This window comes from Idiotropiscis lumnitzeri, chromosome 9 (genome assembly GCF_059441095.1).
Source record: "Idiotropiscis lumnitzeri isolate Australia: NSW breed Sydney's pygmy pipehorse chromosome 9, RoL_Ilum_1.0, whole genome shotgun sequence".
NCBI classification, from domain to species: Eukaryota; Metazoa; Chordata; class Actinopteri; order Syngnathiformes; family Syngnathidae; genus Idiotropiscis; species Idiotropiscis lumnitzeri.
The window spans coordinates 22,376,166-22,393,367 of NC_142399.1; the positions used below are offsets into that span (position 1 = coordinate 22,376,166).

General features: G+C 41.1%; 1 protein-coding gene across 3 annotated transcripts in view; it reads left to right on the forward strand.

The window, feature by feature from the left end:
- Positions 1-17,202, forward strand: part of nvl (nuclear VCP like) — a 127,280-nt gene that overhangs the window by 51,359 nt on the left and 58,719 nt on the right. For 2 of the 3 annotated variants that reach the window (XM_088304115.1, XM_088304113.1), the window contains 2 exons: positions 13,514-13,615; positions 13,702-13,819. In XM_088304115.1, coding sequence (XP_088160241.1) covers positions 13,514-13,615; positions 13,702-13,819 — 220 coding nt within the window. The remainder of the gene's footprint in view (positions 1-13,513; positions 13,616-13,701; positions 13,820-17,202) is intronic. The other variant, XM_088304114.1, reaches the window with a different exon arrangement.

Consider the following 17,202-nt stretch of genomic DNA (forward strand, 5'->3'; position numbering starts at 1 on the left):
AATTGCTGGTTATTAAAATTCTGTTATAAGTGGAATGTAAAATCGATAAGAACTTTGAAAACTCACTAATAAAAGAAGTAGAGTGATGAGGTCTATAAAGTGTGGCACAGAGAATAGAAGGACTGCTAAAAACAAAGGCAAGGTGTTTAAAAGATGAATACCTGTTAAAAATAGTTTCCTTTGAAATAAGAGAAGTTTTTATAATTGATGCAGTCACGCCTCCTCTTTTACAGTATCTGGCCGAAAATAAATAATTAAAATTCGGTGGGCAAGCCCCGATGAGAGCAATTGGAGCATCTGTACCTAGCCATGTCTCAGATAAAAGAATACACGTTCAGCACAGCCAGGTTAATGTTTGTGCCGGACGTGCGCTCATGGTCGCATGGATTTGAAATCATGTAAAGTGCCGCTTATCCAGACTGACAGACCACAACTTTTTAGCAAATCTCGCTTGGTTTGCTCCGATTGTCGGCGCACTGTTTCATTCGTCCCCACGTGGACAACGAGCCGGGATATGGATGGTGGAAGAGAGAGAAGAACATCTGGCAGGATGTTAGCTATGTCTGTGACTTTGGCTCTGGGATAACAGCGGGTGATAGTACCAATGTAGCGTGTGTGTTAAATGATGCTGTCGCCAACAATGACGGTGGTTGGTGAGTGCAGAGGATGTGAAGAATGAATGCCAGGGGAACCGTGAACTCTGGAGAGAATCCCGACCTCGTTGTCCTAAATCGTGCTCCCCAGGCCGGGTGGTAACTGAGGACGGGACTGGTGAGTGGCGCCGATGTTGTGGCCCACTCGTGTGCCGGGATACTGCGTCCCTGAGCAGCCCCACTCGAGAGCCGCCGACCGGGCCATGCATGGACTTACCCACTCCGGCCGAATTCAGCGTGAGCGGCAGGGAATTCGAAGGAGCACCTGGGACTCCAGTCCTGGGGTCAGATGCAACGGCCGACGTCTCCGACCGCAGGGGTGCAGCAGTGGCAGCGGGAGAATCCTCTGCCAGGGCGGAAAAACGATTCTTCATGACCAATCAAGGGTGGGGAGATGGTTCTCTGCTCCTCTAGCTGCGGGACGCCACCTCGACCCAAGTGGTACCATGGAGTGGTGTTGTGCAGGATGGCCCTGGGCAGGTAGCTGGATCCCATCTCACCGTGTCCGTCAGTGGAGCCTCAGGCATACTCACAGCTGTCATGATTCCGCTGGAATGCCCATCCATAATGACGGCGGATAGTTGTGGGAAACAGGTCATGAAAGACGAGATGAGGGACTCTTTTCGACGGCGTTCTTCCGTCAGACGATGGACTTCCTCTCTCAGGTCAGAGATTGTTTTATTTGTCTTATTATGAACCGGGTCCGGTGCCCGGGGCTAGCACGGCGGGCTAGCAGCGGCTAGTCTGGCAGGAGCATGTGTCAGCTTGAAATGTCCTGACGCCTTTAGGGAGAGCTTATTGAAATGGCCAAGGCCAGAAGGAACCAAGCAAGGTTGTTCGTTTTTACCGGTCGTGAGCGGGAGAGAAGCCAGGAGCAGACAGGCGACTCGCTCAGTTCAGCTCCACGCACCCTCTAGCCTCTCTTCCCCGCCGCCTCCTGTTTTATTAGAGTTTGAAGGAGAGTCATAACGAAACTGATACTAGCACATCATGGCTTACAATGAAAGCAAGGAAATAGAAACTCATTAGACAACAGAAGCAAAAATGTAGGTGTGTGTGCGTGTGCAATCATTAATACAATTAGTGTATAAAAACATGATTAGAAATATACAAACTGATTACATAAGGTTACTTGAGGTTATTGTGGTCTTCAGCCTTCAGCTTATCTTACATTCCCCCCCTGTTGTGGATTTCTAAACATCAGATAAGTCATGACCTTACGGCTTTAAAACAGATCATCATAATGAAATCATATAACAGTGTGATCATCAGTGGAGGGGCGAAAACCCTCATTAGGGAAAAATTCCCCTCCTCCCTTCCGCCCGGAACGAGAACCTCATGGTCTGATGACCACCTGGGAATAAAGCACATAAATAAATATTTCAATATACATAGTAAAAAATAACAAAACTGTCTCCACGCAGAGCTTGTCTCTGGGGTGACTTGGTGGAGTCCCCTTGCCTCGTAGGAGGGGACAGCCGTCCTTACCTCCCGAATCTTCATGTGTGGTATGTGCACATGTTGGGGCAGGGGCAAAAAGGTCCATGTGTTTTTAGATTTCAGTGTCCAGTTCGAGTTCGTCATTCTCACCATCAATCAAGTTGTAATGGTACATTTGGGCAACAAACATACGATGAACCATCGTCTTTGTCATCAAAATAATGCAACATGAACAGACTACACATAACAAAATGAAAACTATAATTATCCGATAAATTGTCTTTCAAATTCTTCATAGTGGTCATAACATTAATAATTGTTTCATTTTTATTAAAAATGTAAATGCAGTAATGTTCTCCAATCAAGGCTGAAATTTCTTTATTATGTACGTCATTAATTTCCCAAAAATATATAATCTTTTTGTTCTGAAGCTTATCTGTGGCTGGTTGTGTGGTTCTAATGTACGTGTGGTCCGAGATTGTGACTCTGGTGGAATTCTTTCCGAGGGACTTGCGTCGCTAGGCCTGTCAGCAGGGAACCGGAGAAGCTTGCACTGCGACTGGTGGATCCAGCCGCCACGCCCCGCGACCTTTGCTGCCGTCGGGGTCACTGCCATCACCTGGCGAGTGCCGTCTCAGGATTCACTGTCCCAGCGAGGTCGTTTCAACACCTTGAGGAAGGTTTGGTCTCTCACACGGACGTGGTTTACTCTGTGGATCAGAACTCACTAGCCAGTAATTGTGTCTTTGCATCTTTTTCGGTCAAACATGTTTTTCATGTGGACTGGGACCGATGTGCCAGTCGCTGGTGGTTCTGATTAATCTGGGAGTTTATATGGGCGGCCTTATAGGATTTTGAAAGGGGATAGTGTCCTTCCTTCGGCTGGCACGATCCTCATTGCTGTGATTGAAACACAGTCGGGCTATTGTCTTTTTGTTTCTGTGCCCTTTTAAAGTTTTGACGTTTGTTTGAAGTCACCCTTGCTTATTGACTCTGATATTAAGGTCCAATTGTGTCAGTTTATCACGGCCTAATAAGTAAAACGCACGTTGATGAAGAACTGCTTCTATACTTGCTTTCTTTGTTCGTTTTTTACGTCACGTGATCATCCGTTGCTATCACGACTGGTCCTGACAAATCACAAATTTCTTATCATAAAAGTAAACATGTTAATTCTAATTTATTTCCCATTTTTCTAACTTTGTGACTCATTTACTTCAACCAGTTCTACCTCAAAGTGAACAAGTACACATCAATGTTATTTGTAGTCTTTGATTTATTCTCTGCTTTAATGAAAACTATAGCCCTTCTAGGCAAATATTTTCCTGTGTAATTTCTATCTCTGCATTTCATTCCATTTCTGGTCTACCTTAATACAAACATCATCAACTGAAATATGAAACAACAAATATTTATTTCTTCAATTCATCCTGAAAGCAGAATCTAATTCTTATCCTCATTCATTTGTTCACGTCACACCTTCTTCAATCACCAAACTCTCTCTCTGACTTCCTCCCCCTACTTGGGACCTCTTCACAGAGCTGTTAACTCTTTGTTGCAGCACACTCATGATTTACGATTACACCTCCCCATTGCCTTCTGTCAAACTTTCCTCACTCCTTTTTTTTCTTAATTTCCAAGTTCACTGTAGCTTTACCAAAGTCACTCAGTCACTCTCATGCTCACTTTCAAAAACGTCATTCACTTGTTAAGATTTCATGACACTTATTCTTTCTTTTCACATTCCTTTTCTTTTCTACACCTTCTCCATCTTCCTTTTCACATACTTTTTCTTTTCTACACCTTCTCCATCTTCCTTTACACATTCTTCCTTTTAAAACAGTTAACCTTCCCTGGGCTAGCAACGATAGTTCAAGTTTTATCATCTGTTCAATTTGATGACGCATTAAGTAATTCTCAAAGTCAAACATATGTATAATATCCTCCTCAATGTCTGTCACTCGTTCTACTTTGTTCCAGCCAAACTGACATTCTTCTCATATCTCTATCTACATTCGTCATGTCTTTTCCTTTTTTCACTGTCTGTCTCCTTTTTATCATCATTCGCCTGTTAGTTTCTTACATCCACGGGAGATCTTTCAAACACTTGTTGTATTTTCCGGACTATAAGCCGCTACTTTTTCCCTAGATTTTGAACCATGCGGCTAATGCAACTGTGCAGCTTTTCTGTAGGTTTTTCTTTCACCAGTAGGGGACGCTCTATAGTTCTGAAAATACGCTAAATATCTTGATTTTTTGTTTTTGTTTTTTTTTCTCTCTTGGGTCTGTGCTGTTGTTGCCATGTTAAAAGGCACTGTTTTAATCTTTTTATATACCTTTATGTGCATTCACAGTACAAAATCGTACAAAAAATTCGTTCTGTACATGCAGTAAACAACTATATTTTTTTTTCAAATAGGAAACTGCGGCTTGTTTATTTTTATTTATTTATTTTTTCTAAGACTTGCTGCAGCTTATATAGAGGTGCGTCTTATAGTCTGGAAAATACGGTACTTGTGTGAGGCAAGTCCTCATCCTCCCCTTGTGCTTGCTCCCAAATGCCCTGTGCATCATCCTTCGGTGCTCCAGCTTTTGACAGTAGTGTTGCATTAATGTCTTGCACTTCTTCAGGTGACAAAAAGAGCAGAGATTTATATCTTGGGTCAAGGGATGGTTACCCGCTAATTTATATTACACCATATGGAAAGTGCTTTGTTACAGCTCCAGCTGTTGTGAAATGCACTATAAAATAAATTATTTTGTATTGTGTGATATGTGCAAAATATCTTTTTCCTCCACTGACTGACACCTCTTGGAGAGATCATAGAGGCACACTGTATTATTGGGCGCAGATATAGCACAACATGCCTCAGCGCAAAAACAATAACCACCATGGATACCAGCATATGTTTCAAGAAAGGCAGATGTGCGAAGGAAATTTTGAGTTAGTCATGTCATTAGCAGTACTGCAGGTGCTAGGGTAGCTTTTGAGACAACTCAATCAGCAGTGGATCAGACACAGTGCCATTAACAGTATGTGATCACATTACGTCGGGGGAGGGATGTCCCTAGTCACCATACCCCTTACAGTTACTGTTTTAAATCAAAACCAAAACTATCGCCCAAGATTAACTGATCAGCATACTATAAAACAAAACAACCAAAACAAGGAACAAAGAAATGCAATTAACACAAAACATGTATCTCTCATGCCATTCATATCCCAAAAAGAAATATAATTAACACAAGACAAGTGATCCAAAGCATTCTGGGAGTCCTTCAGCCTCAGCCAATCATATGGGTGGTTAGATGTCATGAGTGGAGTGCTTTGGGCAACGTGTGTTTTGTTTGAATACTTTCAGTCACCTTTGCATCAACGATGTGAGGAGTGCTTGGGTTGCTCAATGCACAATCTGTGATTTGTAGAAATTTGTACAATTACCACGCAATTTTTTTCCCTCCATCTCTCTCGGCCCCCCATCCTGCCCCCACCACCCCACGTACACACATACACACACGCATGCTGCTTACATTTACATGTATTCCTCATAATTCCTCCAACTTACTGAAAAAATAAAATGACCAGGTTTTCGCAGTGCTCTGACCAAACCAAATGTATTTTTTTATGCATATAACCAACAATGACAGTACCCAAGTCTGCCAATCAAGTGTATGCGTAGCACTGGACATCAATGCAATAATTTCATTTAGACATATACGAGATAAGAGCATGAGAGGTGACTAAGCTTTGAATTGGAACTTGCAAGCTACTTAGCACTGACCTACTCGTTCTCGTGTCTCCTGTGACAATTCTCTACTGCTTTCACTCACATCAACTCTTCGTCTGACAAACCTAGGTCCAAATGCGGCTTGTATTTGTCACCTTTGCTGCAGGAAAACTCCAGCGAACCAATCCATGCGCCATGTGGGCCGCGTGAGGCACACCGGGCCTCTTTTTGTGGCTGCTTTCTTTTACTAGGACAAATTATCACCCTCTCATCTCAAGCAACTCTATCGCCTTTGTGCTGGTGACAGTCACGGAGCAGTGTGGCGCCTATCAACGACGTGCCTCTATTAGTATTAGTGATAAGATCAAACCATACCTGTGAACGAACATCTGTTTAATACATAAAATGGCTGTTCAAAAATTAATTTCCTCCCATCGCTTTGGCCCGATGCGCCGCATACATACTTTTTGCGCCTCTGCTCGTAGGTAACATTACTGGTTCCACTGCTTTATGTACACATAAAGAATAAAACGTGACATTTGTTTTTATATCTACTTAGCTGGTCCTTCTGAAAGCTCTCCGTCTCACTGTGCGTGGGACAAAATGCAGTTCGTGCTTTGGATGATGTCCTGCTCCCGCTGCTTAAAAAAAAAGAAGAAAAACTCGAGAAACACTTACCTGCTTACCATTGTCCGTGACTGCACGAATATATGTGTGCCTTTTCAAAATCATTGTGATATTTTACTGTTTTCTGATTTATCTGTATTTATCAGGTTAAAGCAAACTGATGTTGCAGTTTTTACTCTCCAAAAAAACTCTAATGAACACAAGTAAAGCATCTGAATTCACACAAAGTAAAATGACACTAGAGTTGAGAGAAGTGAAATTGTGTTAAATCCTGTTAGAAAAAGTTCTTTTTGTATTTTCTTGCACTGGTCTTCAGTATTTGACCTCATTGTTTTTCTATGTTAATTTATTTTTTCGTTATTTGTTCTTGTTAATACTTTTACTTGGGCTGCTGAAACACACATTGTTTCACTGTAACGCATCGACAGAGAAATACATCCTTCATGTTCACACATCTCGCCCAAAAGAGATGACAATTGATTCAACTTGAATTTTTCATTTTTTTTTTACTTTAAGAAGCAAATAATTTAAATAAGTATTTAGAAGTGTTTTTGTGAATTCATAATTGTCAATGCCAAAATATTTGCTGGTTTATTTGAAAAATTTGTTTAAAAATTATTTGTTCGACGAATTAATCGGGAGAAAAATAATCGCTTGGGACAGCACTAAATCTGAAGTTCCTGAGGAGTGTCCCCTGAACGCCAAAGGACCTCACCCTCCTGAGTAGGAAGGGTCTGCTCTGAGCCTTCCTATAGAGAGCGTCTGTGTTGTCGCTCCAGTCCAGTTTATTGTTCAAATGAACACCCTGGTACTTGGAAATTGAGACCCTCTCAACGTCTGTTCCATGGATATTCACTAGTGCAGGTGGAGAGTACCGACGCTTGCAGAAATCCACCACCAGCTCTCTGGATTTTTCAGCGTTGATTTCGAGGCGGTTCTGCTGACACCAGTCCACAAAACCCTGAGTAACCCCTCTGTACTCCCGATCGTCTCCGTCAGTGAAGAGGCCGACAATCGTAGCGTCATCAGAGAACTTCTGCAGGTGACAGGTAGAGGAATTGTATTTGTATTCCGAGCTGTAGGAAGCGAGCCAGAGCAGTTCCCTGCTGGGCTCCCGTGCTGCAGAGGAGCACGTCAGACATACAGTCCTGTGTTCTCACGTACTGTGGCCGGTTTGTGAGGTAGTCGTGAATCCATGTGATGAGGTGATGGGCCATTCCCGCCTGCTCCAGCTTGTCTCCCAATAGGGTGGCCTGCATGGTGTTGAAAGCACTGGAGAAATCAAAGAACATGATCCTCACAGTGCTCCCCGCCTTCTTGAGGTGGGACAGTGTTGTGTGGAGCAGGTAGATGATGGCATTATCCACACAGCTGCGAGGCTGGTATCCGAACTGGAGTGGGTCCATCGAAGATCTCACCAGGGGGCGCAGATGGACGAGGACCAGTCTCACCAGGGTCTTCATCAGATGAGATGTCAGCGCCACTGGTCTGAAGTTGTTGAGCTCCTTCGGATGAAGGGGTCTTTGGAACCGGAACCAGGCAGGATGTTTTCCACAGCCGGGGGACTCTGCCCAGCTTCAGGCTCAGGTTGAACATGTGCTGGACGATTCCACACAGCTGGTCTGCGCAGGATTTGAGGAGCTGGGAGCTAATCCCATCTGGACCCGCTGCCTTCCTCGCCTTCACCTTCCTCAGCTGGTTCTTCACCTGAGATGTTGTGAGGAGCAAGGCTGAGCGGGAGGAAATGGTGGTTGTCTGATGTGGCTGGGAACTGAACCCTGTGGGGGGAGGAGGGCAGAGGAGAGAGAGAGGGGAGAGCAGAAAGGAGAGAGAGGGGGAGACAGGGTCTTGTTCGCAGCGGCAGGAGGGGTTGGTGGGGGCTGCAGCAGGGGAGACTGAGCAGGGGGCAGGCATCTGATCAAACCTATTGAAAAATAGGTTAAACTCATTTGCCCCCTGAAGGCCCCCCCCTTCTGGGTCTTTGGTTGTCTGTGGCCTGAGATGGTCTTCAGGCTCCTCCAGACATCCCTGGCATTATTATTCTGCAGCTGTTCCTGCTTCCGCATCCTGTAGGACTTTTTCCCCTCTCTGATCCTCCTTCTCAGCTGACGTTGCACTCTCTTCAGCTCCTCCTTGTCGCCTGACACAAAACCCCTCTTTTTCTCCTTCAGGAGAGCTTTAATGTCTGGTGTGATCCAGGGTTTGTTGTTGGAGAAACATCTTACTGTCCTGGTGGGAATGGTGTTAATATAGTCTGCAATTGTGCCTGTTAGACCATTAATGACCTCCCCGTGGGCTTCGCTGAATACCTCCCACACAGTTGTGTTGAAACAGTCCTTTAAGGCCTCCTCCGCTTCTCCAGACCATCTCTGAACAGTGCGTGTCACAGCTGGCTGCTTGTGGAACAGAGGTTTGTACACAGGCAGGAGAGCAACCAAGTTGTGGTCAGCTTTGCCCAGCGGGGGGAGGGGCAGTGATGTATACGCCTCCTTGGTGTTGGCATAGAAAAGGTCCAATATTTTATTTTCTCTGGTGTGGCAGGTTACATACTGTGTGAATGAAGGCAGAGAAGAGGAAGGGGAAGCATCATTGAAGTCGCCAGAGATAAGGAGCAGGGCATTTGCGTGCTGTGTTTGTAGCCTGCTCACAGCTGTAGTAAGTACGTCACAGGCTGTCTCACTGTTAGCAGAGGGGGGTACGTACACCGCCACCGCGATCACATGACTGAACTCTGGCGGGATTTAATCCGGACGCATGCTAACAGCTAGCAGTTTAATGTCCCAACTGCAAAGTTGCTCCTTAATAGTGACGTGCCCAGGGTTACATCATCTATCATTAACAAACACAGTCAGTCCTCCTCCTCTCCTCTTAACGCTCTCCAGTGTCCTGTCCGCACACAGGATTTGGAAGCCGTCCAATTTCACGACGGCGTCCGGCGTTAGCTCTGTTAGCCACGAATCCGTGAACATCAGCTAGCTAGCCTCACGGAAATTCCGCTCGTGTCGGGTTAACGCTGTTCTCTCGTCCATTAACTCGTCCATTTTATTGGGAAGGGATCTAACATTCCCCATAATAACGGATGGGAGGATGGGGTGGTATGGTCTCCTCCTTGCCTGGCCTTTAGCCCCCGCACAACATCCCCTTATCTTCTTCCTCAGCTCGCGGGGGATATCGGGTCTCGCTCCAGGAGTCGCCGTGGGGTTAGCTCTCTTGTGTACACGATCGATCTGTAGCTCACAGTTATGTCTCCGGACCCGGTCGCGCAAAAAACAGGTCCCAGCAGCAATAAAACCACCCCAAGTTGGATGTCCATTGCTGCGATGAGGTGAAATAAATAAAACAGGGTAAAAGGAAAAACACACGAAAAAGGCTCAAATAGTGAGCCGCAGCTACTGTAATAGGCAGCCTCTCGCCCGGCGGCGGAACCGGAAGATTTATTATTAATATAATGCATAGCAATTGTCTTTTTCCTGTAATTATGAAACTTAGTAGAATAACGACAGCTCTAGCCACTTTAATAGATAATATATTTACAAATCAAATTGATCATAAAATAGTAAGTGGACTTCTCATAAATGATATTAGTAATCATTTGCCTGTCTTTGCAATTATCCAAAATTATATTGATAACAAAGGTAAACAAATCTATATATCAGAATTAAGAACAAGAAATCAACACTCAAACAAAATTTGTCTGAGGTTTATTCTCTTGAAGACCCAAATCTGGCATATCAATCATTTCTGTCAACTATAATCTCACTATATGACAAACATTGTCCATTAAGAACTGTGTCTAGAAAGAGTCAAGGTCCAAATGGAAAACCATGGATGACACCGGGGATTGAAAAGACATGTAAAAAGAAAAACCTGCTATATAAACATTTAAAAAAAAATTGTGATTCTGAATTAAATTACAGGAAATATAAAAATAAACTATATATACATATTAGAAGGATAAATAAGAGGGAATATTACCGCGCACTATTAGAACAGAATAGGAGTAACACACAGGAAACATGAAGAATATTAAATTGTATAGTAAATAATAACTCTAAAAAAATTGTTTCCTCAATACTTTATAGTGGATAAAAATAGTTATTGATAAAATAACATATCACCAATGAATTCAATTATTTTATTCAAGTCGGTAGTAAATTAGCAAAAGAAATTCCAGATAAATAATTATGTCAAGAATAATTTCCATACTATGTTTCCTAGCGCTGTAAATGATGTATAAATATTAAATATTGTAAAAACAATAAAACAAAAAATCTACTGACGCTTTTAACATTTATATGATTTTAATAAAAAACATAATAGAACAAATAGTGCAACCATTCGCATACATTTGTAACCTGTCCTGCAAGACTGGTATTTTCCCATCAAAAATGAAAACAGAAAAATTTATTTTGATATATATAAAAGTGGAGATAAACATCAACTCACAAATTACAGACCAATATCATTGTTGCCACGGTTCTATAAAAATTATTGAATTTTTTTTCTCAAGCAGACTTGGCAATTTTATCAAAGAGCATAATCTTTTAAGTGAGAATCAATACGGATTCAGAGAAAAAAGGTCCACCTCAATGGCAGTAAAGGAACTTGTCGAAGCTATTGCTACTAATATAGATAAAAAAAAATTTACTCCCTGGATTTTCATTGACCTAAAAAAAGCTTTTAGCACCATAGATCATAATATATTAATGGATAAATTTGAGAAATATGCTATAAGAGGTTTGGCATATAAATGGATAAAAAGTTACCTAGATGATAGAAATTAGTATGTATAATTAAACAACGTAAACTCGAACCTGTTGAAAATAACTCACGGAGTTTTCCAAGGGTCTGTGCTTGGTCCCAAATTATTTATACCATATATTAATGATATCTGCTGTTGCTCTAAAGCATTTAAAAAATTCTATTTGCTGACGATACAACATTATATTGCTCTGGAGAAAATCTCAAGCAGCTTCTGATTACTGTGAAAAATGAATTAAATGTGTTAAAATGTGGTTTGATGCAAATAAATTGTTCTTGAACCTGAATAAGACAAAGTTCATAATCTTTGGTAACAGTCAATTTAAACAAGATTATTGTCGATTCTATGGGAATAAAAAGAATAAGTGGAATTAAATTTCTTGACGTTGTTATTGATGTGAAATTAGACTGGAAATCAGAAATAGAAAATTAATCACTTGTGCTGTTCAAAAGAAGATTTTAAAATATAGTGCTCCAAAATTATATAAATAAAGTATAAATATGAACATTTAGACACACATTTAGTTATCATATGAACCTGGTACAGTAGTATATTTTTATTATGGCTTAATTCTTTGGATATAATTTATCTACCAGTGTAACTATATAGTTATTTAATAAGTAATTTAAGGGGTAGGACTAGATAAGTGTTGTACTTCTTCCTACGTCCTTTGAACATGGAAACCAAATTGAACTATGACATCTACTGATAATATTCTTTCCCTTTCTTTTCTCTTTCAATCTTGGTTTTATCTTGTAATATGTTAATATGTTCAATAAACAAATAAATCGAGAGTGCTTAAGTTTGAGGGCACAAACGGATGGCCGAACATTCTCCATCAGGATCTTCTGGTTACACCATATGTAAAGATGTTTTGTTACAGGGCCAGCTGTTGTAAAATGCGCTATATAAATACATTTGTATTGTATTGTAAACAAAAGAATTAATTTTTCCAACAATCACAGCAAGTTGTCCTGGTCCTGAGGGAGCAAAGCAGCCCCAGACCATTACACTCCGACCACCATGCTATACTGTTGGCATCATGTTCTTTTTATCAGATTCTGTGCCATTTTTACGCCAGATGTAACGGGCTGTTGCTACTGTTCATAGTTTTCTCCATTTTTGAAAAATGGCTCTGACAGTGGTTTGCTGGAGCCCCACAGCCTTGGAAATAGTTTTGTGAACTTTGACAGACTGATAGGTTTCAATCACTTTTTTTTCAGTGTTTTATTTTTTCTGGAATTTCTTTGGATCGTGGCATGATGCGTTTGTTGTTGAGATTTTGTAGCCTGCTTCACTTTATTTAACAGATTCTATAAAGTGATTTCGAGATTCAACACAGGTGGAGGTAGAGTGTTGCCTGTGAAATTTAAATCAGGTTTCCCAAAGCTGTGGTGAGTGATAGTTAGTGATTTGAACAAAGGGGAGGAATTACTTTTGGGCCAGATAGGATTGTGATGTTTTCCACCCTTGGCAAAAAAAATCTTCTAGGAACTGCATTTTATAGAGCCATTTGTTGTTTCAGCGTGATATTAAAATTGGTTTGATGAAATTAAATCTTTGTGAGTTATAAATACACAAAAAACACAGAAATCGGGAAGGGAGCACTGTTTGAATGATACTACTAACAGGCTATTGGCACACACTGCCGAACGAACTCACAAAACTGTGCACCTGTTATTCCTTAGGGTTAGATCTTCTTACTGTCAGATACTCTGCATCTGGAGCTACACATTTCAACTGTGTATGCACAAATTACATGAACAAATTTTCTCAACCTAAATTGTTCATATATACACAAAATTACTGGTAAGGACTATCAAGGGAATGTAAATTACGAAGATTTACATATTCACAAAATTTAGAGGGGTGGAGTTGTTACTAGCCATGCTGAAATTCAGCCACGTTTTTGTTGGGTGTTAAGTCAAACCCTGGCTATGTCATGTCAGAGTGATGGTTTTGTTTTTGTAATGCAGAGTTAAAATAGGGGGCGATAGAACATGTGCGTTGCAACTGCAGTTTTCATTTTGCAACAAAGAGCTAGGTGAGATATTTTAACGGATCCACCCATTATTCAAATTAGCGCGTATTTCACATGCTTTTAAGCCCTTTATGTCTTTCAAAACAACAACCTAAAATATTTGAAAAGGTATTTGATCCAGAATGTTTGTAAACCAAGTCAAATATTAAACAGCTAGAAACATGTTTGTTTTGTTTTCATGTTGCAATAAAGCAAGAAAGCATTAAGTTAAAATCCTGAAAATTATTGAAGTTAGGGCTGACAATGTATATGTCGATTTCAGGAGCTGGACCTGCCCTTGCTGAAGGTGTCTGCTCCAGAATTAGTGTCTGGAGTATCTGGAGAGTCTGAACAGAAGCTCAGGGAGCTGTTTGACGTTGCTGTGGTTGTGCTCCTTTATTTAAAGTTTATTTTACAGATCACAGTTAACCAAATGTCTAAATTATTGTCTTAACCTACTTTCTTTTGCAGCGCTCCGCTCCATGTATTCTATTTATTGATGAGATTGATTCTATAACACCGAAGAGAGAAATGGCATCCAAAGACATGGAAAGGAGGATTGTAGCCCAGCTCCTCACCTGCATGGATGGTACATGCTTACATTTATACATGCAAACATGCACACATACATACACACATGGACAAAATAGTTAGTATCCTTATGTTAACTCGTTAAATCCCAGCCAGTTTCATCGGAGCTACTCCCCTCAATCCCAGCGTTTTTCTGGATTTTGACAGATTTTGCAAGGTCCACAAAATATTCTGTTCTAATTCTATAAAAACATGGCACGTACCAAAACAAATATTAGACTCTCATATTTCATCAGAAAAAAAGTATATTTATATATATTTTCAGTTTTTTCGCTGCCGTCGTTAGAAAATACCTAAATTTGGTCAAAATGCGCATTCCAGACAAAAAAAACGGAGAAAAAGAGCGTTTTATCAAAAAAAAAAAATTCTAGCACAACCGTGGCTTTTACACTGCAACTTTTTCTTTTGTGACAGCTCGAACATCTAAATAATGCTTTCATTCTATAAAATAAGAAAAACAGCATGACAAAAAGTGTTTTTAATAACAAAATAACAAATTATTGAACTGCTGAAATGAACTATGTACCAAAGTACTTGCGTGACAGCGTGGGGGTGTGTTTGTGTGTGTGTGCGTGCGGGTGTGTGTGCATGGGGGGTGGGTGTGTGTGTGTGTGTGTGTGTGTGTGTGTGTGTGTGTGTGTACAGCCCCGCTTCCCCCCCATAAAAATTACACCTTTTTTGCGTGTGGCCAGACCGCTGGATTTTGCCTCAAAATAATTGTCTGCAAAGTGGTCTGTGCCATCCAGGATGTGTTGGAGCAGCTCATTGTTAATAAACAGCTGAAGGAAGTCCGCTGTTCAGTGGTTCAGTGCTCGCAGTGAAAGTGATGTCTTTTAGCTGGCATCCCCATCACTTTGAGATGTTAATTACAGAAATCACTTTGAGATGTTAATTACAGAAATATAAACAATTTCAAATATGAGATATATTATTGCTGCAGTATGAATACTTTTCTTCAACCTTTCTTTGCACCAACAATGTGAGGAGCTCTTTGGCTGCTGAATTCTCAATAAGTAATTTATAGAAACGTGTACAGTTATCATACATTTAGCTTTTACTGTTGCCTTTATTTCCACCTCTCTCTTTCTCTCTCTCTCTTTTTAATTTATTTTTTACCCCAAAAGCATTCCTCGGGGGTAAATTGTTTTTATTGTCCATTGCTATTGCGACGTCTGATAGTCTCCAGTTTCCTTACTCTTCTCTTGCGCTCCCCCAACACTGCTCCCCGACCCAACTACAATCTTCTGCAGCGTGATTCTGGCGGATCTCTTACACCACTACCATCTCCTGGTCTATTTTTACATGATTTACAATGCAGACAAGGCTGATTCTCAATCAGAAGTTGTGTCAGACCCTTCTGCATACTACAACGCGAAAAAACCACAAAGACGTACTTAAATGACTTGGGTAGGCGGAGCCAATGCTTTTCAAAGACGTACTGGTACGTCTTGGGGAATCAAATAGTGAATGAAATAAAAAACATACAGTACTATTTTATTTATTTTGCATTCAAAACATTAAAGTTGAACCAGAAGTGCTGTTCGAGTTAAAAAGATTAAACACATTAAAGCATAATACAGGGTGTCACATGAGCAGTCACTCAAGCTGTTTTAAAAGCTAATGAACAAAGGTATGTCTTTAGGAATGATTTACACACTTTCAGGGGCAGCTTGTTACACAGCTTTGTAGTAGTGATAGACCGATTATCGGCTGGGCCAATTATCGGGGCTGATACAGCGCCTCTAGTCACGTGACTCCATCAGTCTGATCAAGAAAGAAAACAGACCTCTCTGTCGTAGCTGGCGATTCAAATCCAGAAGCTTTTTCACCACCCACAACACAACCATGCTGTGCTGAAAGTTCAAAGTAAGAAGCAAGGTTGGACAAGTGACAACAGCCCATTAATGGAGGCGACACCATACGAGAGAACGTCTCAGAGGTGGACGCGATAGCCTAGCACAGAGCTAAAGATAAAGCTCCTCTAGTTACAGTGGCGCGCACAGGATTTAAATGCTTCATGAAAGCCGTATTTTCCGAGATGGACTACATCGGGCCGGGAGCTTAGACATGTCAAGCATTTTACATGTACATCCGACTTGTGGTCGGGTCGCAACATGGATCCCTGATTGAGCCTGACTGTGCATTACATAGACGACAAGTGGCGACCGCGCACCAGAGTACTCGAGAGGGCACATGCACACTTGTTTATTTGTCTTGCATTGACATTTTCTTTAGCATTTTTTTTATTTGCCATTATTTACAACATGAGAGAATCTTGGCGCAATCTATTTGCAGAAAAAGATTTTGCAAGAGGTACCCTTTTTCTTTGTGACATTGTTCAAGTCATGCAAAGCAAGCTATTTGGAATGTTTATACAAATGATTTTTGTACTTTTATTTTTCATTGAAAGTAATGTGTACCAGTTTGTCAATAAAAACAAAACAGTCAATATGCATTTCCTGCATTTATTTTGATTTTAGTCCATGGGGGAAATTTATCGTGCATTTATCGTTATCGAGGTAAAATTGCCCAATTTCTCGCGATATTGATTTGAGGTCATATCGCCCAGCCGTATGTTGACACCATTTTAACCATTTTTTAACAAATGAATATCAGCTTCAAATATCGGTTAGCGGCCTCCGTGACTACTAAAAATCGGCATTGGCCCTGAAAAATGCTAATCAGAATCAGAATCAGAAATCCCATTATTGTCATTGTACTCAAGTGTGCAATGAGATTAGAGAGCTCCCCTCTCCAGTGCAATACAACAATAATTCAGATAAATATATAAATCGGTCTATCACTACTCATCTTAAAGGAGCATAGGGTTCCAACAGTTCGGAGAGAAAGAAAGCCGTTTAGGCACTGAAAAACAAAAAATTTCAAACTCAATCCTAAAAGCACAGGAGGCCATCGATGGGAGGCTGGCAGTTATCTTAGTGACTCAAGCTGGTTATCAAACGAGCAGCAGTGTGGACTAACTACAACCGCGAGATGGAGGCCTGACTAATGTCGACATACAAGGCATTACAAAAGTCGGGGGCTGTCATAAAACCAGAAAAAATGTTTCAAAAACAGAACATGATTGATGATGATGTTTGACCTTGGACAATCTCCTAAATTGGAAAAAAAAGCTCTTTCCCACCACAGCATTTATCTGCTCGTTCATTTTTCAGTCAGAGTAAATTATCACCTCCAGATTGGTAGCTGTTAGCTTCACAAAAGGTAGAATGGGGCCCAGATCACATCTACAATGCTGAAACTAAACACCATGACTTCAGTTTTGTTCTTAAAAGTTAAAAGCCAGCCAAACTTTGACATCTTACCGGCGTGCAAATAAAGGTTTTAAGATGTCAGGATTATCTTTGTCACAAAGATGGA